This window comes from Rhinichthys klamathensis, unplaced genomic scaffold (genome assembly GCF_029890125.1).
Source record: "Rhinichthys klamathensis goyatoka isolate OS25496 unplaced genomic scaffold, OSU_Roscu_1.1 h1tg000165l_1, whole genome shotgun sequence".
Taxonomy (NCBI): domain Eukaryota; kingdom Metazoa; phylum Chordata; class Actinopteri; order Cypriniformes; family Leuciscidae; genus Rhinichthys; species Rhinichthys klamathensis.
In genome coordinates this window covers 871,476-895,868 of record NW_026606697.1, presented here as the reverse complement: position 1 = coordinate 895,868, position 24,393 = coordinate 871,476, and the positions used below count along the sequence as shown (strand labels likewise).

Genomic DNA, 24,393 nt, shown 5'->3' with positions numbered 1-24,393 from the left:
AGGCAAAACTGTCATGTGGCCTCTTCTCATGTTGTTTAAACATTCTTGAATATCTGTAAAGAATAAATATTTTGCAAAAAAAAAAAAAAGATGCATCCCACTCCATGTTACATGCAAGTGTGCTATTTACAGCTTGAAATACACACTTCCGCCCAAAACACAAAGCCACCCAACCAAGCATCCCCGAAGCACAACACACTCTGCATGGCTCAGACCTGTAAAGCTATGCTTAAGACAAGCCAATCTGAACTATAAAAACAACTTCAGACGAAAAGCACTTAAAAAAACAAAAACAGACTACTGAAGAATCTCCACGGAAAGCAAGGAGAATGCAATACATTTCCGTGCCGACAATCAACTCTTACAGACTGCAATACTGACGTAGGAGTTTTATTTGAATATTCTACCTTTTCAGTAAAATGAACAAACTCTAGATAATGACAAAAATCCAGATGCCACGTAAAAAGGATGCAACATGGAGAGGGGCTGCGGTGATGGCCGACACCAAAGCTGTGACTGGACTGGAGACCACAGCACTTCACTGCTTTTATTTGCTCCAATATGCTTGTGATGCAGCAGTTTTGCTCAGTCTTCAATGTACTCCCACAAGTCTTTCTCATAGCCCTCATGAACGTGCTGTAGCAGCACTCGTCGCCGACTCTCACAGTATCTAAACGGGAGGAGAAACGCAGAAAAGTCCTCAAATGTGAGAAGCTCAACATTTTTGCTAGGAATGTTTTAATAATGTTTCCTATTAGTGATTGCTTTATAACATTTGGATTTGTAGTGGAAATCATTCCAGTGCACACGGGTTTCTGTAAAGGCATTTCACTGGAGAATACAGAGTTGAAATGGGTCTGTACTAGGGATACCCCAAAATTACAGCTGCTGGAAATGCCATAAAACATTTTCACCGGAAAGAGACAATAGGCAGAAAACATAAATGGAAAATTAAACTTTAACAGATTGGATAACAGGAACTTTTAGTGTACTTTTGCTTATCCTATTTATTGCTTATCCCAGTGCACTACACTGACAGAGATTAACCAACATCAGTAAAATACGGTAAGAAACTTTTTCTATACAGCTGTCAATTTATTTAAACAATATTTTTTTTTAAAAATAGACTGTTGTAAATTTACACCAATGAAGTGTGTAATCAATTAAAACAAATTGTGAATATATAAATATAATTTTTATTTGTATTTATCATTAGAATTGGTAGTCATTTCATATAATTGCTCATTTATAATGAGAATTTTCAACCCAGTGTCTCCAGAAATCACCAGTTTCTTTTTCAACCAATAATTTTCATTTCAGTGCATCACTAGCGTGTACATTTCATAACATTCCCTGTGTAATAAGTCTCCAAATCATCATGTGTTCATGCATCATTCACTGATACCCCTCCCATTTTCCATCCCACATATTGGGGTGCTTGTGCTTTACACTTTCCCCCGGAATACAAGCAAGAATCAATGGCGTTTTTGCCATTAATGACATCAAACCTGCCCGATGTGTTAAGATTCAAAAATGGTGCTTTTTCACAGCTTCATGGTGGGGAATATATATATGTATAAAAACAACAACACAAAAGCACATAACAAAATTACTAAAACAAACTAAAACTGAAATGAAACCTGAACATATCAAATTAAAAGCTAATTAAAATATTAATAAATAATATAATTAATACTACAATAACACTGCAGCAGTCAACACGATGTCATGCATTTAAGAAACAAAAACAGACACAATATTGTGCATTTGGAAAAATGTCTCACCTATACTTATCCTGAACTTTCTGTTTGATATCTTGCAAAGAATCCTGGGAGATATCTCGCTCTAGATAACCCGAAAGCACCTCTGTAGCGTTCTCCAAATCAGCCTGATTGTTCTTTATAAAACAAAAAAAAAAAAAAGTATTAAGACATCGGTATGTTGATTTCTATGAAGTGTAAACAGTGTGATGCTATTACAACATATTCTGAATGTTAATCCCACCAATGGCATACAGATGGAGTGTTTGGTAAACCTGGTCATTATTCTTGTATCTATAAAACAGTCTACCACATGGTTTCGTGAAATTCAAATGAAACACGATTTCCTCCTCACCTCGAAGATAATGGACTGGTTGTTCTTTTTGAGGTAGAAGGCGAAGACGTATGTGAACATAAGCGTGGACCGACACTGGCACAGCACGTCCACGGCCTTCTTCAGGAACTGCACCTCGATCCACGACATGTTGTGTTGCTGCATCTCCTCCATCTTCTGTTTCACCTGCGCGTACAGCTTGTGCTCGAAGCGCAGACTCTGCATGTGGTTCATGTAGCGGTTGCAGTAGAAGAGGTAGCGTTGCAGGGCTGCACGGGAACGCTGCAATATCGGTACAACATACACTCATTCCAAAAGAAAACAAGTTATAGGTCCAGAGATCGAACAAGCATACATGCCACACCACCACAAAATAAGTCATGCTTTCCTGCAAGAGCTAATTCAATTTAGATAGATAAAGGATGACATGTGACTGCTGTATATTGGAGATGTTGCATCAAATGATGACTAACCTCCTGAGCATCTCTGGCTGCCTTTGCATCATCTTCATTGTAGCGATTGCAGTTGTACCTATAATCAGCGTGCATGTTATTCCAATGTATCATATGTATATAAAAACATAAGCATTTATAAAAGGTGAAGTGGACTCACCAAGCAGAGCCATGGGGCTCCCAAGGGCCGAGACAAACCCAGCAGAACTCTGCTTTACAACTCTGGTTTCGACACACCATGTGATTACAGCCCCCATCTTTTTCAATGGTCACATGACATTTGGGACATTCCTAAGAAAAACGGGAATACCCAAATGAGACAGGAATATTCTGGGTTAATTACAAATTAGGTTTATTAGCATGTGTGGCCTGCTGCAGATTACAAGCAAAAATATTCTTGCCTTGTTCTTTAAATTAAAAAATATATTGCTGGCATTAGAATTTTCAAAACGTGAAGCTTTTCTATTCTATTTTTCACACTTTTGTCCTGTGTTTGCTATTGCCCATAAAATAAATGTAAATTAATTTGTTAAACAAATGGCCAGACCTGTTTAACGTAAAGATCCTTTTCTCTTTAGACAAAGTATGGACTCAAAATAATACTTTCACGTATTCCATACCACAGAACACTGAATTTTATGGACTCAATATCGTAAGAGTACACATTAAATATATATATATATATATATATATATATCAGTTGACTGTTCAGGGGTCCTTGTACCTTGGTATTTGCTGCAATCCAGTTTGATGTTTCACTGTCATCATCACACTTCTTTATCCACTTCCTCAACCACTTGAAGAGAAGATTAGCAATATTATTAAAGCAAATGAAAACCTCTCATGACAAATCTAATCTAATAATATCAATTAGATTATAAATATCAACAATGGAAATAATCTAACCTAATATGAGTGCTAACATACCTTGCATTTAACAGGGTCATGCCAGTTCTCTCCACAATTGAAACTGGTTATTGAAAAAAGAAAAGAAATTAAAGGGAGTAGTTCACCCAAAAATGAAAATCCTGTCATTATATACTCACCTATATGTTGTTTCAAAGCAATATGGTGTTATTACAAATTAAAAACAGCATAAGGCTGACAATTGAGTCAATAATGACAGAAAAGGGTGCGCAGCAGAAAAAAACGGTGTATAATAAACATCATTTCATGAAATTGTTAAGCTTGATCACTTGTGAGGTGCAGAAGTGATTTTTAAAGCATTGCATTCTGCATCAGACTCTTACCAGAACTGTCTCCCACATTTGCAGCGAACTGGTTTGGCATCAGGGTACTGAACTTTGACCACATGGTGGCAGTCAGGAGCCGGACACCATTTCAACAGTCTGTTACACTGTAGAAGAGCAGACACACAACCAGTGAGAGAGACTACAAAACAGTTCACTGCATCCATACAGATATTTACCCAAACGTCACAATCATGCCATTCGAAAGCTCAACTACAAAGACACCACATATATTTGATAGATTTAGCATCAGCTAGGGGTTTACCATCAGAACGGTTAATATATCATCGCTGTTGACCGTGTATCTTTTATATTTTGTCATTTTTATTTTTTTCATAAATCATTACTGTTGGCCACCCTTTATGTGTGTCTGAGTTTTTGCAATTATTTAACCAATAAAAAGTATTAAAAGAGCTTAACTAAACTCCATTGGATCCTCAAACTGTCAGTCAAACCTCCCCATCTCGATCTTAAATGAAGTGCAGCACACATTTTGGACCATCTCTGCTTGTTTGCAATGCAACGGTAAATAACGAACTGTTTGTTTGAATAAGTACAATATTTATTTTACTCAGTAGGCACAATATATAAATGCTAATGCTTTATGTATTTGAGGAGCAGAAAATAGTGTCTTAGTCTAGAATTTGTTGTCGAGTCACAGCCAATACGGTCTTAAATAGCCTGTGCAAAGCACTTCATCTTATGAGATTTTGGCCAAATGACAGAAAAAACTGAGCGCCCAAATAGCTACAGTAAACTTTATAATCTGTAAGTTGATGAAAACATAATGCGATGCACTTACTGCCTCGGATGCGGGCGTGATAGTGAGAGACAAAACATGTATTTAAATCCTTGTAACTCCATTTAAGCTTGATGTTGGTCAAATGTTAACAATATAATGGCACATGCAAGTGTCTGAACATGTATAACACCACAATAACATCGCAGAGTTTAATTATTTAAAAAAATACAGTGTTTTTTTCCATTTCCAGAAAAGTAGCAGTCTTGGACATGCAAGGTTTATGCCCGACATCAACGAAATAGTTTATTGCGATTATAGTTTATTTATATTAGTTGGATAAGCGTTGAACACACAAAAGTTAGTTAGTTATCAGTTAACTGATAACAAATTGATTGTTCCTCAAATAAAATGATCAAATACTGATTTGATATTGGTATTAGGAATCTCTAGATTATTCAGGGAGTTGCAAATGTGCTATTTGCACAATGTCATTTGCATTTCAGACACACAAATTTTTGCAACCAACATAAAGAACTTCTTACCTCTACAAAACTATTTGTGATTAAATGCTGATACTTCAATTTCACTTTAGAATCTGTGATTAGTCGCCTGCCAAAAAAACAACAACAAATATTTTAAAACTAATTTAAAACAGATAAATCTTAAAATAAATAGGTTAAATACACAAAAGCACTTACATTACAGTGTTATCGTCAACCAAAATGTCACAGTTGTGAGCAGGACACGAGATGGTCTGGAAAAACAAAATTATACAATTGTAGGAGCAGAATACAACATCAGGTTACAATGAGCTGAACAGAAACCCACCTGTCCCATCCCTTCCTCAATGATTTTGGTAGTTAAATAGTCACCCCAGCACTGCACGCAGAACTTGTGTCCACACTCTAGACCTGTGAAATACTAGATAAGGAAACACACATTCCTATCGAATAAGTCATCAAGTTGTGCAAAATGAGTCACGTCAATGGACTTCACAGTTTTGGTAGGCTTTCTAAGGAACTGATGAAGAGACATTTGGCTCTAACTGGCACTGACCGAGTTTGGATAGTTGAGATAGCAGATCTGGCAGGGCAAATCCTGACTGGAGGACCGTGTGCTCATTGGTCGTGTTTTGGCCTTTTTACTGGGGTTTATGACGTGGCACTCTGTAAACAACTTGTCCAGATTTCCATCGAAGTACCTGCACCATTTAAATGTTGAGAGGAGGAAGAAGAGAACTCTTTCAAACAGCAAACAGAAAGGCGAATTTTAAAGTTCTGGGGATCTAGGGATGCACTGAAATTTCCACTACCGAAAATGTTTATATTTCACCAACAAACTGAAGTAAAAATAATTGTAAATATAATTTTGTTTATTGATTTTTGATATTATAAAGCCTGCCTTGTGCAATTTAAATGTTTGTACAACTCAGTTTTAGCTATTTGAGTGTTGATAACTAAATAATTAATTGATTATTAATTTATTTATTTTCTCTTTTCAGCCAAGTGGGCCCTGAATTTTTTTTCGGTCTCGGCCCAGAATTTTCATTTCGGTGCATCCCTAATCATAACGTCCTTTAACCAAGCTTTGCAAATTTATGACAATGTTAAAATAAATAAATATAGTAAATTAAATTAAGAAAAATTACATGCCTCTCCATAAGCTTCTCTTTGTCCCAGTTGAAGTGACTAAGGAGTATTCTGGTTATCGTAGCTGGGTTCTGAAAAAGAAAATATTGAGTGACAGATCTAGTTAAACCAAGTCTCAGTTTAGTTCGAAAAGATTATCTTTAATCTGGATGACTTTATGCAACTTGCTGGGCTTCTGCAGAGGTTTTTCCTGTTGTATTTTCAAGGGTATCATACTAGACACAGTCTGCGCTTTTGAGGAAGAACTAATAACTGGATCGATCAAAGTTTAGGTTTTCAATCAAATCATCGAAAGATATTCAGAGTTTTGTAAGAGGAACTTAGTCACAAGAAAATCAGATTTATCTGTACTTATTACTCTTGAAATATATTTTCAAGGGATGCATGATATTGGATTTTACATGCCGATATACATGCATTTTTACCTTTGTTTGGAAGCAACAACAAGTTTTATGGAAGCTTGTTTCCACCACGTAATAAAAAAATAAGCAAAAATGGCTTTATTATTTTTTATTCAGTAGCAGAAACAATCTTCCATAAAGTCTCTCGTGTGCAGGCAGCAGGGATTATAAGCAAATTATTTTTTTCATTTCAGTTGGTTTTGAGAAAAATAACTCGGTTTCAGATTTCTGAGGTTCATTCAAATGCCAACCTGAGACTGAATGGGTGCCCATCCAAAATGACACATTTTATTTTCACTATTGCACCATGAAGCCTTTAACAGCTCAACTTAGGGGTGATATAAGAAACCAAGGAAAACTGTCTGGTATTGTTTTGTCAGGTTTATCTTATAAACTCCCAACACAACACTAATATATATTATTTTCATAAGCTATACAAATGTATAAATACTCAACATCATTGTCCAGTATTACATGATTAATATGTTCTTATTTTGTATAACAACATGTGTGCCAGAAACTGATACAGTTTTCTTTTTAAGTGGAAAGCCATTAAAGCTCATGTGTTTTCCTCATATTGCTGGACCTGATCTAAACTTACAAAATACACAACAGGTACCAGCGGTTGTCATTCATCCATGTACAAATAAACATTTATAATTTTTCACCAAAGTTTTCTGATCTCCACTAAAATTGGATGCTAGCATGCTTGATGAATGTGCGTTCAAACATGTAAATCCCTTTAAAGTGTGTTTGTGTTTGGAGAACATGTATCACAAGCTTAAAAACTGTCAAATTTTAAAAACAAATGTGTCAAGTAGCATTAGTTGAAGTGACAGCTATAAACTTTAGTCTGCTTCAATAACAACAACAAATCACATATAAACACACAGATTTTTGACTCATAACATACGACTTAAGGAATACGATGCGTTTAGATATGCTTAAAAGCTGTCAAATAAAGTTCAGTCTCTATTAACTGGGTCGCGCTGGCAGAACAGATTTAGCTCATAAAAAAATCACTTGAATTCACTAAAATAACACAAAAACACCAAAAATAACACAGTTAATGCAACACCATTAAAAAAAAAAAAACCCGCTTCATTTCGCATCATTCGGCCTCGTATCAGTTATTCGCTAATGCTAATGCTAACAGCATCAGTCATCCATATAAACAAACTTATAAACTCGTTGGAAAAATCACAATAAAACTGTTTGCTATGTACCTGTATGACCTCGTTGACCTCCCTGATGCACTCCACCATGTGCTGGAGGATCTGCTCGGTGGTCAGAACCTCGAAGCGGTAGTCCTCGTCCTCCTGCCCGGGCCCCAGGCCGCCGCCGCCGGTGTCAACGCAATCGTCGGGCTCTCCTCCGGCCACCGCGGGGTCCAGCAGCTCCACCTCGCCCAGGTCCAGCGTGTCATCCTCGGCCTCCTCCTCGCCGCTGTCCTCGCTGCACTCCTCCTCCTCTTCTTCCTCCTCCTCTTCCTCATCAAACTCATAATTGTAGCCCTCGTCCGAGTCCATGTCTCAGTGTTGTATAGGGTGACTATAATAAAGTGTCTGTGTGTGAGAGTGTATTGCTGTTTGACCTGCGCTTTACTGACTGAGCGGATCCTTATTACAGACCCGCCGCGTCACTGCTGCGTCACTCACTAGAGTCACTACATCCTGACCAATACATAATACATTCGCCGATTCTCAATTGTAATGTCTGTTATTGTAATACTGTTGTTTCTCGCATTGTAATTATGATATAGCATATATAGGACATGTAGTTATTTTATTGGCAATTGTTTTATTTCATAAATGTACATTTTCCTTAACAATACCCAAATTTAATCATTTCCTTCATGACTTGAATTGCTTAATTATGACATTAAAAATAATCAAATGTAAAAAAATTGCGAAATTGTATGACAGACTTTTGAATGTAGCGTAATTTGATTCATTGCCTCTTTATATGTCATATAATTGTATTTATCTTATTTAAAAAAAATGTTGTCTTCCATCCTCTAAGCTGTCATCCAATGTTATTATAGGCCTACTTAATTGTTCAAGATTTTTTTTGGATTGTACTTGTATTTGGTTTGTTCCAAAATAATACAAAATAATATTCAAAAATAATAATAATAATATTAATGCATACTCTTGATTCTTTTCCTGAGCCAAATAGAAAGTAAAATATGAGTTTCTCCAAAGGCGTAGAAATTATAAAGTAAGACCCCTTTTATTGACATTTTCAGTTATAGTCTTTTACTGGAATAATTTATTGAAAATCTAAATTGGAAAAAAAAAATGTGGTCATGCGACAAACATTTTCTCACTAATATAGTAAAAGAAGTCTCCTTGAAATGAATTCATAATTTACCCTGTCAAACATGTTGAATCAATATCAGTTTTATATTTATTCATGAAATATTCACACAGAAACTGTCATTCATTTATTTTGGGCCTGACACTATAGTGAACATCTTAATGTATGAAGTATCATTGGCTTCGAAGAATAGAGTGCTATTGAGGATGACACCCAGACTCTTAACCGGGATTCCCCAACTTTATTGTCAGCTGAACCTCTTTGCCCTAATATTTTTAATATATAGGCCCTTAGTAAGGTCAATAATAAAATCAAGCCAATAATACATAATAACAAAAAGTTATCAGTTCTCTGGTGTCGGTTAATGGTCACATGACAGGTAAACAAATATTTTTTTTAAATGTTTTATTTTGGTTGTTTTTATTTTAAAATTATCTATTGATTAATTATGAACTAATTACTTAATAGCATTTTAATTAAAATCACAAACCCGTCTGGGAAACCCTGATGTAATGTAATATGTAAAGAATTTCGCGTTGTTGATAACACTTAATGGAATATAATTTTTTTCTCTTTGTATTTTTATATGTACAAAATTATCCAAATCAATGTGATAAATGAGTCAGATCAAAAGTTATCAAAAAGTAGTCAGAATACATTACCTAAAATGAGTGGTTTAGATTACATTACTAACAATTTTTGTAAGTAATCTACCCAGCACTGCCTACAAGGAGGACTTCAGTTTTACTGCTATTGAGTTTTAGAAAATTATCAAAGCCAATCTCTAATTTCAGCTAAACAGCTGGACAGAGAAGGTGGAAGAAAGGAACCAGAGGGTTTAGAAGACAGATAGAGCTGGGTGCCATCAGCATAGCAATAAAAATGGTTACCCATATTTCCTAAAAATGCAACCAAGAGGAAGTATGTCAATAATAAATAGAAGAGGACCCATGACAGAACCCTGAGGAACACCAGCGATAACTTTACATGATTTTAATAGGAAATTCTGAATGAAGAGATATGATCTAATCAAGACAGAGGGGTGCTAGTAACAAATGGTCAGTGAAAGGAAGTAATTAACCAACAGGATTAACTGTTGTTTAGTAGACATTTATATTGTAATATTTCTCATACATTCAAGATTTTTTTTTACTTCACATTTTTCGAAAGAGTCCAGATGATGAGGAATATTTTTAATCATTTATTTCTTATTTTAAACATTGAGAAAGGGGGCACTGCGCTTACGGCACTTAACGTAAAAAAAAAAAAAAAAGTAAATTAAAATGAATAAAATTTTATATTGCCATTATCTAGTAAACTTTATGTTAACTAGTTTCAAGCACAAACCCAGTTGAGTGTCATTAATAGCTTAATAAAGAGAAACAAAGTCAGTCTTAGATCCATATGTTTTATTCCATTACAGGCAGGGCAGTGTAAGTGTGTGCATTTAAATACATTCTCATTCTTAAAAGTTAAAAGACTGGCAGGGTATAGTGACAGACACGAAAAGAGTTATTTCTTTTCTTTTCTTTTTTTAAAGAATGATGGTTCAATCATATTTTTTTTAAGTAAACATATGGCCAGTCTCAGAGTTTTGTTCCTGAATAGTAATTATTTTTCTCTATTTATAATTTATACTGTAGATATATCAATATAGCTATACATTTGAGATAAAGTCATCACTATGGTATATGATAGAGCTTTTTTATTGATAAGTTCCATTGACTTTATATCTATTTTTTGAACACAACAACTGAAACAAGACAGTATTTACACTCACGTGAAAAGGCAGTGCTCAACACAACTTTTTGTGAAAAAGTACAGCAGTCACAGTTTATGAAGTAATGAGTTATTTAGTAAAGCAGCAAGTAGAGAACAGGAAAATAAGTACTTAATATGCCAGACTTTTGATCATTTATTTTACATTTACATGGCAGGAAAAAAAGCCAAACTGGCAAAAAGCTAAATCTGAACCTATAACTATAGAACAAATTATTGCATGCGATCAAAGCATGAAAGCATGGGAATTGTGCTAAAAAAACTTCTTTTTTTTAAACAATCAATAGCATACAAAATAAAATACTTGTCACTCGACACATTTGTGACTTGCGAAACTGTTCTGACAAACCGCTGTACTTTTTCACACAACCACCCAAAAACTCAAACACTTCATCCTAAAACGATATATAAAAAGCAAGTCTAAGTTATTAAAATATTTTGCCGTTGAGATAAACCACTTTTTATTATAATATAGCAACAACAGTAGAAATGATTTTTAAAAAAAGCAGATGAGAAGAAATCTCTCTATGCTTATTTTGCTACTGATTGCACCCATACCCATACCGAATGAGACTTTTCTTGAAGGACATGTACTGCATCGCAGATTCAGGCAAACCATTTAAAGGGCGCATTGTGTGACTGGTGCATGTCCTGTACCATTCATCTCTTCCTGATGTCATTTGCATTTATGGGCAGTGGTTTGTAAAAATAAATAATAATAGTAATTATCATTATATATTAATTTCACAGAGTTCAAACATTTGACTTGTATGAAGTTGGCTTTTTGGCAATCGGGTGAAAAAAAATGATATAAAACTTGCATGCGTAAATTCAAGTGGATTTATGTAAATAAGAGATGACAAAAGTTAGCAAAATTAAACGTTTTACACGAGCATACAGTATTTTCTCATGCACATTAAGAACTCATAGATGTCCACCAATCGTCAGTGCCACCAATTACAAATACTCAGCAGGATATTCCACACAATCTTCAATTAAAAAATGAAAAAGTACAATCCCAAAAAAATTATTATCCTTTGCCTGAGACATCTTTGTCCCATTCTTCATTCTTGAAAATCCTGAGGAAATATACCCCACAGCTTGTTGTATGCTCCCCTCCCCGTAACTCAGTCTTGCCTTTTTGCCTATCCCAGCATTTCCCTTATATGGAACTGCCAACCTTTGAGATAACTTGGTGTTCTGTGGCGTCAATGTAAACATTACCGTAACATTTGTTTCAATGTGACCGTATGGTCATTGTGCAAGCTTCTTTATATGCTAGCAACATCTTTCGTGATCAAAGGAGCCTCTCAGCACTTAATGTGTTGCAGGCAGAAATTAGGACACTTCATAATGATGATGCACAAGACACAATGCATTCAGCAAAGACATGTCTTACAATAGTACAAAATGAGGTCTTCTGTTCTTGATGAATCCTTAATGGTCCATAAGTCTGGAAGTCTCGGACTGGCCGCGTTGCTACGCATGCACGTTTCTACAATCGGTTCAGAAAGAGCAAAGAAAGTGGACCCACTGAGTGTTGGGAAAGGAAACCGTAGGGTAACAGTAGGGTAAAATAAATAAACAGAATATGTTGAGGTTTGACAGTGGACCACTACACCATTGATGACAATGCAGTTTCCTTGGGGTTGGGACAAGCAACGGAAGTTCGTAGCATCGACGTATGGTTGGTGGGTAGCGCTCCATCAGGAGGAGAGAAATCGTTGAGTTCTCCGGAGGACGAGAGTGGAAAGGACGGAGAAAGAGAGATGCCGGAAGAAGGGTCGGCCGAGCCAGCAAAGGTGCGAGGGGGCTTGGGAACCAAGTTGGGCTCTAGAGTTGCTCTGGCCAGTAGCTGCATGTCACTGTCTGCGTTTTTTGCACACTGATCCGATTGGTGTCCTTCCGCCTGACTGTAAGATCCCCTTCCAGACTCGGACTCTGCATCGGACAGCTCGAGAGGTGGAGAGCTGCTGCCATCGAGCCTAAACAGAGAGTCCAGGTATTGGGCGAACTCCAGGACCGCCTGACTGGGAGTGCCATTGGACAGTGGCGAAACTGATGGAAGAGTCTGGGACCGGCCACTCTCAAGCTCAACGTTGACTTCTCCCCCTTCAAACTCTCTATCCTTGGGCGTTTCGCTGAGCTTTTCTGGCATAGAACCAGACCGGGGTGCTACAGGGCAGGATTCTTGACTGTTACGAACACCTGATGGCTGGCAAGCCACAGGTGTTTCTGAAGACCGCCGGAAGTTCTTGCCCTGACTGCTCGTTTGATCTACAGTAGCTTGTCCAAGCAAGTGTGAAGAGAAGTGCCTGCCGTTGCGGGTGTTGACAGGGAGATGATGGGCGTCATTGGAGGTTACTTCTAGTTCCGGAGGAGTAGGGCAGTACGGGCCGGTTTCCCCCAGCTCAAGGTCCACTGCGCTCTGGCTCAAGCCGTCTGCGGCCAGTAGCTCTGTGCGGGAGCACAGCGAAGGATTCTCTTCTGGGATGGGAGCATCCAAAGGGAAAGGTAGACTCCCCAGACAGGGTGAGCCCCTCAGGGCGGCAGATGATCGCCGGGAGTCCAAGCTGTAGACAGATTCAGCGTCAGATAGACTTTCCATGATGGCCAGGGGAGCTTTTCGCTCCCGCAGCTCCACGGCCAATCGCTCACGGGCTCCGGTGAGCACCACAGGAACAGGAGGAGGCGGACACTCCGAGAAGCCATCCAGTGAGATCTCAGAGCGGGCACAGGAACTACAGCAGGACAGGAAGTGGGCACAGGAGTAGAGTAGCATGTGGAGAAAATAAACGGCCAGCATGGAAGAGAAGTTTGATGATAAATAAAATAAGGGAATAAGAAAAAAAAGGAGAAACATAGGAGAAAAAAATCCATAAGTGATTAGAATAAAAAAAGAGGATATTTAAAAGATGGGGGGAAAATAACAAGTGTGATGTAAGACAAAAAAATCCATAAAAATATGAATGTAAAAAAATTCAACATATCAAAAATATTTTATAAAATAATAATACAAAAAATTTAAAAAGTATGTAAATATTATATATATATATAATTTTATATGTAAACATTACATAATATGTTTTACATTTATTTAGATTCAATTAATCAATATATCAATAAACAATATATATATATATATATATATATATATATATATATAAAGATGACAAATAATATAAAACGTGTTGTAAAGTGTACAAACAAATAATAAGAATAGTAGAAATAAAAAAAATTGAGGAGAGAACAGGGAAAAAAGGGGGGGAAATCAGAAAGAGGGGAAGAGGATTATGGTTAGGCAACACTAATATGACTAACGCCTAGGCTGTGCTGTTCTACTGAACCAAAGAGGACGAGGGGGGAACTGCATACTACCATACACAGTACCTCTGCAGTCAGCATGAGTGAGAAGGACAGGCGATAGTGTTAAAATCAAATGATAAGAAATGCTTAAAAACACCTCAAGAAAATCTACATAATTTATCACTCATTGGCATGGACTGTGATATTGGTCAGTCAGCTTGTTTCAAACAGTGATTGGCCCTTGCAGAACTCACCGGACACTACTGTTTCTGCGGTGATGTGTGGCAGGCGTGGGATGTGGTGAATTAGAGGCATCGAGGAAGATCGTTTCTGGATTCAGGTCCACTTCTGTAGGACTAACCATTATCTTAGCAGCAGACAGTAAAGCGGTCTTCCCTTTATTATAGTTTTCCAACACCTACATGACACAGAGGAACAGAGAAAGAGAAAGCAAGAGTGATAAAAAAACACAAATAAAGAATAAAATGTACATGAATATATGAAAAGACGAAAACAAGCAGGTCTCACAGCCTACTTGACATTGTGAAAAGCGTTATTTATATAGAAGTGTGCAAAAAATACATAATTAGTGGTGTAAAATGAATGCACCTGAAAACATTTTTATAAGGAAAAGTGAAGTTTCACATATTTAATAGTTGCGATGTCAACGTGCAGATTAAGCATAATTTTCTTTAAATAAATCATTAGGAAAATAATTTGTACACATGCTGTAGATCTTCTTGTAAGCGCTTCTAGTACGTTTTTTTCACTTTTTATGTATTTTTGTTGTGAAAGTGAAATTGAGCCATCAAGAATGGCACAAATGCGATATTTTACCCAAAATGTAGTCACTTTACATAAAAATATTTCATAGTTTCAAATCAGCAAGGACAAAGTTTAGTAGAAAAAAAAATCAAGGTAAAAACTACAGTTACACAACCACAAGGTGATGATGCTGTTTTCTTTATTAATGTACGTAAACATATCAGTATAGATAAAGTTAGAGGCAATAATCACAAAGATATCAGTAAATGGATGCAATGAAATGCAATGGACGAAATGGTGTGAAACAAACAATGATGTACAAGTAACATGCATACGACAATAAAGTAATTATACAGGACACAAAACCATTTACTTGAAATAAGAGCAATTGTATAAACTTCAGTCAATTTGAGCCTTGTAAAACCAAGTACAGGCCGTTTGAGATAAATGTTCATTTTCCTCTAAGAGTATACTATATATAAAGCAACTTGAATGAACAATGAACTGCATGTTAGGTCATTTTGGCACAGATTGGTGAGTAAACATGGTTTCTAGTCCAATGGTTAGCACATTTTCTGCAGTAATTCACAGATTTCTCCCCAATATTAGTGCAAAAAAGTCATTCCACGTTCTTCTATTGAACTCAAAAGGAGATTTTAATCCAGGTCATACATTTTAAATGTACCCTCTGAGGCAGAACTACCACCACCAACACGCAGCGTAAATAAACACTGATGCCCACCACAAAAACCGAAGCTAAATCCAACTCCAAGAGTAAAATACAAAGCATAAAAGACACAGAACGGTTCTTTTCCAAACCACCCATGTGACAAACTCAAGGCACATGCAGAGGGACAGAAGCTGCAATGGAAATCCTGCTGCAAACTGCAAAAGCTTAAACCAGACATCAAAACAGGAAGTTAAGAAAAAGGTGACAGAGACCAGGAACCTGCAGAAAGAAAGAGAATGACACCACAGATGCCCAAAGCTGGAGCTGAGGGATATTTCTGGTAGTGAGGAACGTAGATTATTAGCTGCAAAGGAAGAAGGCACATGCATTTGGTTGTACATTGTGTAAATTATACTACAATTAAAAAATTTGGGGTGTGTAAGATTTTTTAAAATGTTTTTTTAAAAGGAAGTCTCTTATGCTCACCATGGAAGCATTTATTTAATAAAAAAAAAATACTGTAAAACATGAAATATTATTACATTTAACAAATAATATTTGAAAATATTTTAAAATGTAATTTATTCCCATTTTTATTTTCAGCATCATTACTCCAGCCTTCAGTGTCACATGATCATTCAGAAATCATGATTCAAGAAACATTATCAATGTTGAAAACAGTTGTGCTGCTTGATATTTTTGTGAAAACTGTGATACATTTTTTTGATGAATAGAAAGCTCAAAAGGGCAGCATTCATTTGAAATATATATTTTTTTATAAATGTCTTTACTATCCCTTTTGATCAATGTAATGCGTCCATGCTGATTAAAAGTATTATTTTCTTTCAAAATAAATCTTAATGACCCCAAACTTTTAAACGGTAGTGTACATCAGAGGCTTGAGACATAACATGTGGCACTAGAAGTGGTCGAGGAACTCAGTCTATCCTGGGGAGAAGTTATCAAAGGTGTGTTATCAAAGATTGAGGGTTTTGTAAAACGGTTCTCCGTCGAGAGTTCAGCTGATGTGCCTTCACCCATTAGACCGGTTGAGGGGATCTCTGATAAGACTGGATTTACACTGGTTTTTAACAGGAACTCTGGGGAAGAATGACAATCTGATGTGTTTGGGAATAGAGTGCTACTTGTGGAAGTTATCTTATGGAATAGAGTGCGGGACTCATCAACAGACACATCAGAGGAGGTATTTGACATTTTGGAAGATAAAGAGCCATTAAAGGGGATGGTTGAGTCTTGGACAGGTGAGGTTATTTCTAACGTTGGCAAGTCCAACTTCATAAAGGTCATTGTAATGTTCAACGGGGCAATGTTTTTGGGATCACATGCAACAGTTGGAGATTCAGACTGAGATGTTAATGATTGTGGAAGGTCAAAGGAAATGTCTCCTGGCTTTGTATCTGACCTAATGGAAGATGTATCTACAGTAACAGACATTGTAGGTGATGGGATTGGAGTGAGAGTTCCTGTATTTTGAGTGTTTGACGTCTCTGGACGATTGCTGGAGGTTGCCGTTAAAAGACTGACAGTATTATCGAGTGATAAACCGTTGCTGTGAGTGTCTGAACCTCGTGGTTGGACAGAAACTGTTTCACTGGGAGTTCGAGAAAGAGAGCATGTTTCTGTAACAATAAAACATTCATCGGAACGAAGAGGCATAAGAGAGGGATCTGGGAGTGAGTTAGTGACAGACACATGTGATTGGATTCTAGTTCTCTGGCTTCCAACCTGTGCAGCAATCAGTTCTGAAATTAAATATGGGGTTTCCAGCACCTGTGAAAACAAACCAACACATTACCATACAACATACATTCAGTATGAACAAATTAACATATATTCAGAAGAAACAAGACAAAACAAGACAGTGTAAAAGTCCAGTTAAAGAGCTACTACACTCTTAAAGGTTCAAAAAGAATTTTTTTTTTTTTTTCAGCGATGCCATCAAAGAACCATTTTGAGTTCCCCAAAGAACCTTTCATGTAACAGTTCTTAAAAGAACCACGTTCTTTTTAGGGGCTGTTTACACAACACCGTTTTAAACTAAAATCGCAAAACATTTTATGCGTTTTGGCCGTTCATTTACACGACAACGGCATTTTAGGTGCCTGAAAACGCAAACTTTTGAAAACGGGTTTCAAAGTACAAGTTTTTTGAAAATGGTCTCCGTGTAAACAACAAAAATGCGAATCTCTGAAAATGATGATGTCATGCACATGCGTATTAAATGTTCAATCTATAGTGTTTCATCACCATGCCTGTCAGCAGAATACAGCGTTTTTAGGATCCGAATGGGGATCGTTTTGACAATGGTGTCATCTGTACGTGGAAAACTCAAAGGAAACACTTCTCCTTTTTAAGCATATCGTTGTTGTGTAGAACTTTATAATCTTAAGAACCATTTTCTAATACAAAGAACCTTTTGGAAAGGTTCCATGGATAATTAAGGCTCTTTTTCATGGAACCATTGATGGCAATAAAGAATCTTTATTTTTAAGAGTGTAGACTTGATGTAGTGATTTGTGGTTTCATTCCATTGTAGCAGTTACGCACCCAAAGTTTAATACTTAGGGTTAGGGATCTAACTGCCTGAGCAAGCACCACAAAGAAGAAGAAACAGCCATGCCAGAAATGCTTTTATGCACATGTAATTCCGATGACAGCAGTTTCAGGGGACAAATACAAATACAGACCTTTAAGTACAGAAAAAACAGACAAAAGACACATTATGGCAAAGACGTTGCAACAGACCTGCAAGTGCAACACATATACCTGGAGTCCACTGAAGCATTACAAAAGCATTATAAGCAGTTGATTCTTAAGCCAGCAGTCACAAACCCAAAAGCCACAACAATAACCATGGCAGATCTGGGCACACCAGAATCCTTTGGTACTTATGCTATGCATTATGTTACAGGGCTGGGCAATATACACTATAATGCTTTTAAATAATGATTTTATTGATATTTTATAAATAATAAACCTTTCAGAGAGTTTTGAGTGATGATAATCAAATTTAAGTTTTGAATCAAATGACAAATGGACAGTCTAATTCAAGGAAATCAATCAAACTCCATTTTTGTTACTGATGTTTAATCGTAAGCATTATTAAAATTGCTCTGGTCTTAATGCTCTTATGATCACAGGCGTAAGACAAGGAAGGATTGTGGAACTAGTCTAATAAGCTTTATGGAAAATGAATGGCCAATTAAAAAGTACACAATACACAATATTTATGATTGTGTATTTTTATATCACCAGCAAAATCATTGCATTCATATTGCAAATATTTACAATATTGTCCAGCCCTACTGGGACATTTAAGGTTGTTCTTAATATTTTTATTGAATTAATATATGTAAAGATTCTGGATCCGGTGATAAGGCTCGTTCACACCAAGGACTATATTAGTGTCCACACTAGTGGACTATTCATTCTGTTTATTCGAAGCGTGCGCTGCAGTTACATCGTCTGTAATTATCGTTACAGTTGTGGTGTAGATTCTGCTATTCTTTAGTCTATATCTTTATTGTCAAAGTTATCATCCTTGTTGTGAACTGACCTTTACTCAGATTTGCCCAGAATGGCATTTCATCCGCTACCCAATCACTGACTTTGCATTTTAGACAAAAAAGCGTGCACACACACACAAACACACACCTTGTTGAGGCCATCCATCACCACATGGGGCAAGTGTTCATTCAGCATGGCTGGAGAAATGATGACCTCATCAAAGGCCTTGTTATCCCCCCACAGAGCGGAGTAAGTGGGCTCTTCCTGACCACAACTACAGACAAGGAGAGAGAAAGATGGTAAGACAAATCTCATACTAAAAAAATAGCTGTACAGACACTTGCACAACTTTGACTCAGACAGATGCAGGATGTGACGCATTCAGAGTTCATTACTGAAAATGAGATAGTATTCATTACTTGAAATAAAAAGCTCCCAAACTTCATAGAGGCACAAAATAGAATTGAAAATGTCAAAGAACGTATGACAAATAAAAGGAATAAACTGTTCTACATTAGATTTAATTTTTATAAATCGTCTTTGTAAAGAACAACTTTGTAAACACTGCAAGGTGGCTGAAAGATTTGCCAGAGAGAAATAGAGGAAATATTGATCATTTGATTGTGTCTACTATTCAAAAGATTCAAATTTGTTTTTTAAATAAATAATTTTATTCCGCAAGGACAGATTAAATTGATCAATAGTGAAATTAAAGACAGTAATAATGTTACAAAATATTTCTATTTTAAATAAAAACACTGTTCCTTTGAACTTTCTATTCATCTATTCAGAAATATGTCTTGAGCAGCAAATCAGCATATTAGAATGATTTCTGAAGGATCATGTGACACTGAAGACTGGAGTAATGATGCTGAAAATTCAGCTTTGCATCACATGAATAAATTACATTTGTTAATGTATTAATGTCTAAATCTGATGCTGTTAGATTGCCTTAATCAATTAATCCATTTAATTTACTTCCCCTCCACTCACCACATCTCGGGCGGGTGGTTGTGCACCACATGAATGACCCGTCCCGGTGGGTACAGCGGCGTGGAGGCTGACAGGGCGATGCTCAGATCACTGGGGTGCAGCCACAGGCGAGAGTTAGAGGGGGTCACGCCCTGAGAAACAGGGGCTTCGTCATCCAGCGGCAGCTCTGATTTAGGGATGCACTTTGTTCCCCCAGCAATGATCCGCCACTGATGGAAACAGAAAGAGAGAAACATACAGGCTCTGTTCCAAAACCTAGTGAGCTGCCTACGCAGACAGCATTTCAAATCAGCAGTTCTTGCTGAGAGCAGCTAACCACCAAAGTAGGCAGAGTGATTATGCTTATTTACAAGCCAACAGTGCTGGAGCTGCAGAAATCTGAGGTACATCACATTAATGCCAAAATTAATCAGAGGCTGTCAAAAAATAAGAGAGACATGAGACACGATTCATGACGCAAGCAGCATTAATCTGACAATGAAGGTGTGCACACTTTTAATTCTTAAATGCATCATCTCAGCTTCATGTCAATGCCGGGTTACACTTTATTTCGATAGTCCACTTTAGACATTCTACAAACTACAAGTACTCTAACTTTGCAACTACATGTCAACTAACTCTCATTAATTTGCAACTCTCATGAGAGTATTAGTAGACTGTTAGGGTTTGGGTTTGTAGAATAAGTTGACATACTTGCAAAGTTACTTACCGTCAGTAGAATATCTGTTAGGGTAGCATCAAAATAAAGTGTTAGCAGATATTAAGCATTGCAGACACCAGCTAAACATTGACCTGTCAACAAGGTAACTACTTTTCTGGACAAGTTTATGCTAATTTCAACATTTACTAATAGATACTATATATATTTATTTTTTACAAAAGTTGTGTCTGTTAATATTATTTAAGAGACCAGAGCTACCATGAACTAACAATAAACAGTGGTATTTGTTTTATCAACTACTGTTTACAAAGATTAATAAATACTGTATCAAATGTATTTCTCATTGTTCATTAATGCTAATGCCTTAACTGCTGTTAACTATTGAGACCTTATTGTAAAGGGTTACCACTTCAAGGGATAGTTCACCCCAAAATTAAAATTCTGACAGTAATTACTCACCCTCATGTTGTTCCAACCCCGTAAGACCTTCGTTCATCTTTGGAACACAAATCTTAGTTCACGTAGTGTACAACACAGCGCTTCTGTGTTGTACGTCACACGCATCACACACATGACCAGCGTCGGCCAATAGTGAGCCTACGTGTGATGCACAACACAGAAGCGCTGTGCTGATACACTACGTGAACTAACTCAAGGCCAACAGAGAAGGAAATGAATAGTTGAATAAAGTCGTTATTTTTGTTTGTTTTTTTGCGCACAAAAAGTATTCTCGTTGCTTGATAAACTTAAGATTGAGCCACTATAGTCACTCGGACTATTTTAACGATGTCTTTCATAACTTTTCTGGGCCAGCAAGTTTCAATCCCATAGAAGCCTATGGAGGAGTGATCCAGCTCTCAGATTTAATCAAAAATATCTTAATTTGTGTTCTGAAGATGAACGAAAGTCTTACGGGGTTGGAACAACACGAGGGTGAGTAATTACTGACAAATTTTTCATTTTGGGGTGAACTAACCCTTTGAGTCAGGCAAACCCTAATAGAGAGTACACTTCCGTTCAAATGTTTGGGGCCAGTAGGATTTTCTTAAAGATAAATTAATACTTTTATTCAGCAAGGATGCATTAAATTGATAAAAGTTTTCTATTAATGCTGTTCTTTTGAACTTTCTATTCATCAAAGAATCCAGATTTTTTTTTAGCATGGTTTCCAAAGAAATATGAAAGAGCACAGTGATAATATTTTCAAAATATTAGAATGATTTCAGAAGGATCATGTGACAGAAGACTGGAGTAAAAATATACTAAAAATGCAGCTTTGCTCACAGGAATAAATCACATTTAAGAATAAATTAAAACAGAAAACAGTTATTTTAAATTGTAATAATATTTCACAATATCACTGTTTTTACTGTATTTTTGGTCAAACAAATGCAGCCTTGGTGAGCATAAGAGACTTCTTTAAAAACAGTCCTAAACCTTTGAACAGTAGTGTAGATTTTTAAACAGCAGAAAGTAAACACCAAATGTGAGGCTCGAAGCGACAACCTTGAGAATAAGAGTTTAATGCTCCACTAACTGAACTAGAATAGGGATGTAGAAAAAAATTTGCATTTTGCATTGCGTACCCCCACCCCCCAGTTATAATTAGTAACATTACAATTTAGCTTTTACTTTATTTGCCCAAAGGGAAAAGGACATGGGTAAAGCACAACGTGACTAGATATAATGAGGGCAGTTAATTACTGACACTATTCAATAATAACAAATGCTACAGCACCAGCACCAGCACCCACATGCATGGACAATCTAGAATGCTTGATTCTGATTGGTCAGTCTAAATTCTGCAGCCAAATATTATTTTAGAATGATGCTAAGCTGCATGATTGACCGCTGTCACAGGCAAATAATTTCCTGCACAGCCGTGCTAGTTTCAAGTCACTTCACACTATCTTTCCTCTCACATAATAAAATAATTCCAACTCAAATGAACAACTTTAATTTATTTAAAATAAACCGCTATGAATAAATAAATAAAATTCAAAGCTGAGAAAAAGAAATTCTTGAAAAGGAAAACATTTATCAAGGTGAAGTCAGAAGGGAGTCTTTTTTTCTTTGTAGTATTGTTCAGTTTTGTTTCATTGGAATTGTATCACATCGACTGGAGTGGAATCAAAGTAGTGTCAGTAAACCGTAAACGGTTCATTTCAGCGTTGCTGATGGTGGAACATCGAAACTACAGTACGTTCTAACTCAGGAAATCAGCAAGTTACAGCAGTTTACCTTTGGTTTATCACTCTTCTGTAAGACTTCAAGTAGGTGGCGACGGAAGCCCTCAAGCTGAGAGAGGCCAATCCTGAATGAACATAAAAGCATAAGATAAACGTTCGTCTGCTTAGACTTACAAATATATACAACACTTATTTACCTGGGGACCAGATCTTTTCCCAACACGACTGAGGTGACGAACTCTTTCGAGTACTCCATTGCATCCTCACTGTGAATTAAACAGAAACAGAAGTTCTATAAATGTCAACGTGAAAACTGTTCAAACCTTGTTTTACTGCCATAATGTGACAAATATCACATTTCAATCTGATATCTAACAATCGATTTAATGCTGACTTTCTATTTAAATTTACAAGGAATATGTTGTTCATCTTAGCGTTCCAATCTTTTCATGCAAAAAAGAAAAAAACGGTGCTAACGGTGTAAAGTATATTTCAAGAATGGCAGGACAGAATTTCTCTAATCTGTAACTCATGAACAGCATAAACATGGCACATTACCTACCGAATTAAACCAATAACTCTGTGTTTCAGAAAAAGGCTTTGGGGCGAATCTCAATTCAAATAATTTCCTTCCAAAAGATTAGTGCATCTGGTGGATTTGTGCACCATGTATGTGAGAACTGTAGTTTGTGACCGATCTCTTGAGAGTTTTTTTTTTTAAAGTATGAAGCTGAAAGTCACATTAACTTTGAAACGTTTGGTAAGGTCGGTAAGATTTTATTAATGTTTTTGAAGGAAGTCACCTTGCTCACCGAGGCAGCAATTATTTGATCAAAAAGACAGTCAAAGAGTAATATTGTGAAGTATTAATATAATTTAAAGTAACTGTTTTCTACTTGAGTATATTTTAAAAATGTCCTTTATTCCTGTGATGCAAAGCTGAATCATTACTCCAGTCTTCAGTGTCACATGATCCTTCAGAAATCCTTCTAATATGCTGATTTGCTGCACAAGAAACATTTCTTATTATTATCCGTGTTTAAAAACAGTTGTGCTACGTTTGTTTCAGGATTCTTTGATAAATAGAACATTTTAAAAACATTTATTTGAAACAAATCTTTTGTAACAGTATAAATGTCTTTAAAGGTCTACTGAAGTGCCCTGGAACTTTGTATGACGCGTTGACGTAATTTCCACTGAAACAGGAAGCTAAGGCGGGACATATTGAATGGCTCCTCCCCCTTTTCAAATAGCCAATAGCGTTTAGTTTACCTCACAGACTGCAAGTCGTATTTGGAAGTGAATACGAGCTCTGATGATACGTTGGATTCAATAGTAGAGGTATGAATAAATTCTAGCCATTTCATTTTTAACCAACATACAGAATAAAACTTTTGAGCAACAGAACACGCATCTCCAACCCTTATTGCTCCGTGACGTGTCAACGGTTGCTTTGGCCAGGTGGTATTTATAGAATAGGGGGCGGGATGCTTTAGATTCTGGAGAGCATTTGATTGGACAGAAGATGTGATGAGAAGCTGAAGTCCCCGGTGATGTCATAAAAATCCGTGATCCATTTTAGCAGAAGTGAGAGA

The 24,393-nt window shown here is 36.6% G+C and overlaps 2 protein-coding genes across 2 annotated transcripts in view; both read right to left on the bottom strand.

Annotated features, from left to right (window-relative positions):
* Positions 1-374: 374 nt before the first annotated feature.
* arih1l (ariadne homolog, ubiquitin-conjugating enzyme E2 binding protein, 1 like) lies at positions 375-8,235 on the bottom strand. The gene is made up of 14 exons (XM_056259142.1): positions 7,815-8,235; positions 6,191-6,258; positions 5,595-5,739; positions 5,367-5,459; positions 5,237-5,292; positions 5,081-5,147; positions 3,797-3,903; positions 3,474-3,516; positions 3,271-3,342; positions 2,707-2,837; positions 2,568-2,625; positions 2,116-2,376; positions 1,785-1,897; positions 375-670 (listed from the first exon to the last, which is right to left on the bottom strand). Exons 1-14 carry the CDS (start codon positions 8,115-8,117, stop codon positions 586-588), a joined length of 1,602 nt encoding a protein of 533 aa, XP_056115117.1. The 5' UTR covers positions 8,118-8,235; the 3' UTR covers positions 375-585.
* A 2,060-nt stretch (positions 8,236-10,295) lies between these two features.
* Positions 10,296-24,393, bottom strand: part of dagla (diacylglycerol lipase, alpha) — a 40,774-nt gene continuing 26,676 nt past the window's right edge. The window contains exons 15-20 of the mRNA XM_056259135.1: positions 22,996-23,064; positions 22,851-22,923; positions 19,949-20,157; positions 19,103-19,229; positions 14,247-14,410; positions 10,296-13,427 (exon numbers count right to left, since the gene is read on the bottom strand). Of these exons, the coding sequence (XP_056115110.1) occupies positions 12,302-13,427; positions 14,247-14,410; positions 19,103-19,229; positions 19,949-20,157; positions 22,851-22,923; positions 22,996-23,064 (1,768 nt within the window). The 3' untranslated portion in view covers positions 10,296-12,301. The remainder of the gene's footprint in view (positions 13,428-14,246; positions 14,411-19,102; positions 19,230-19,948; positions 20,158-22,850; positions 22,924-22,995; positions 23,065-24,393) is intronic.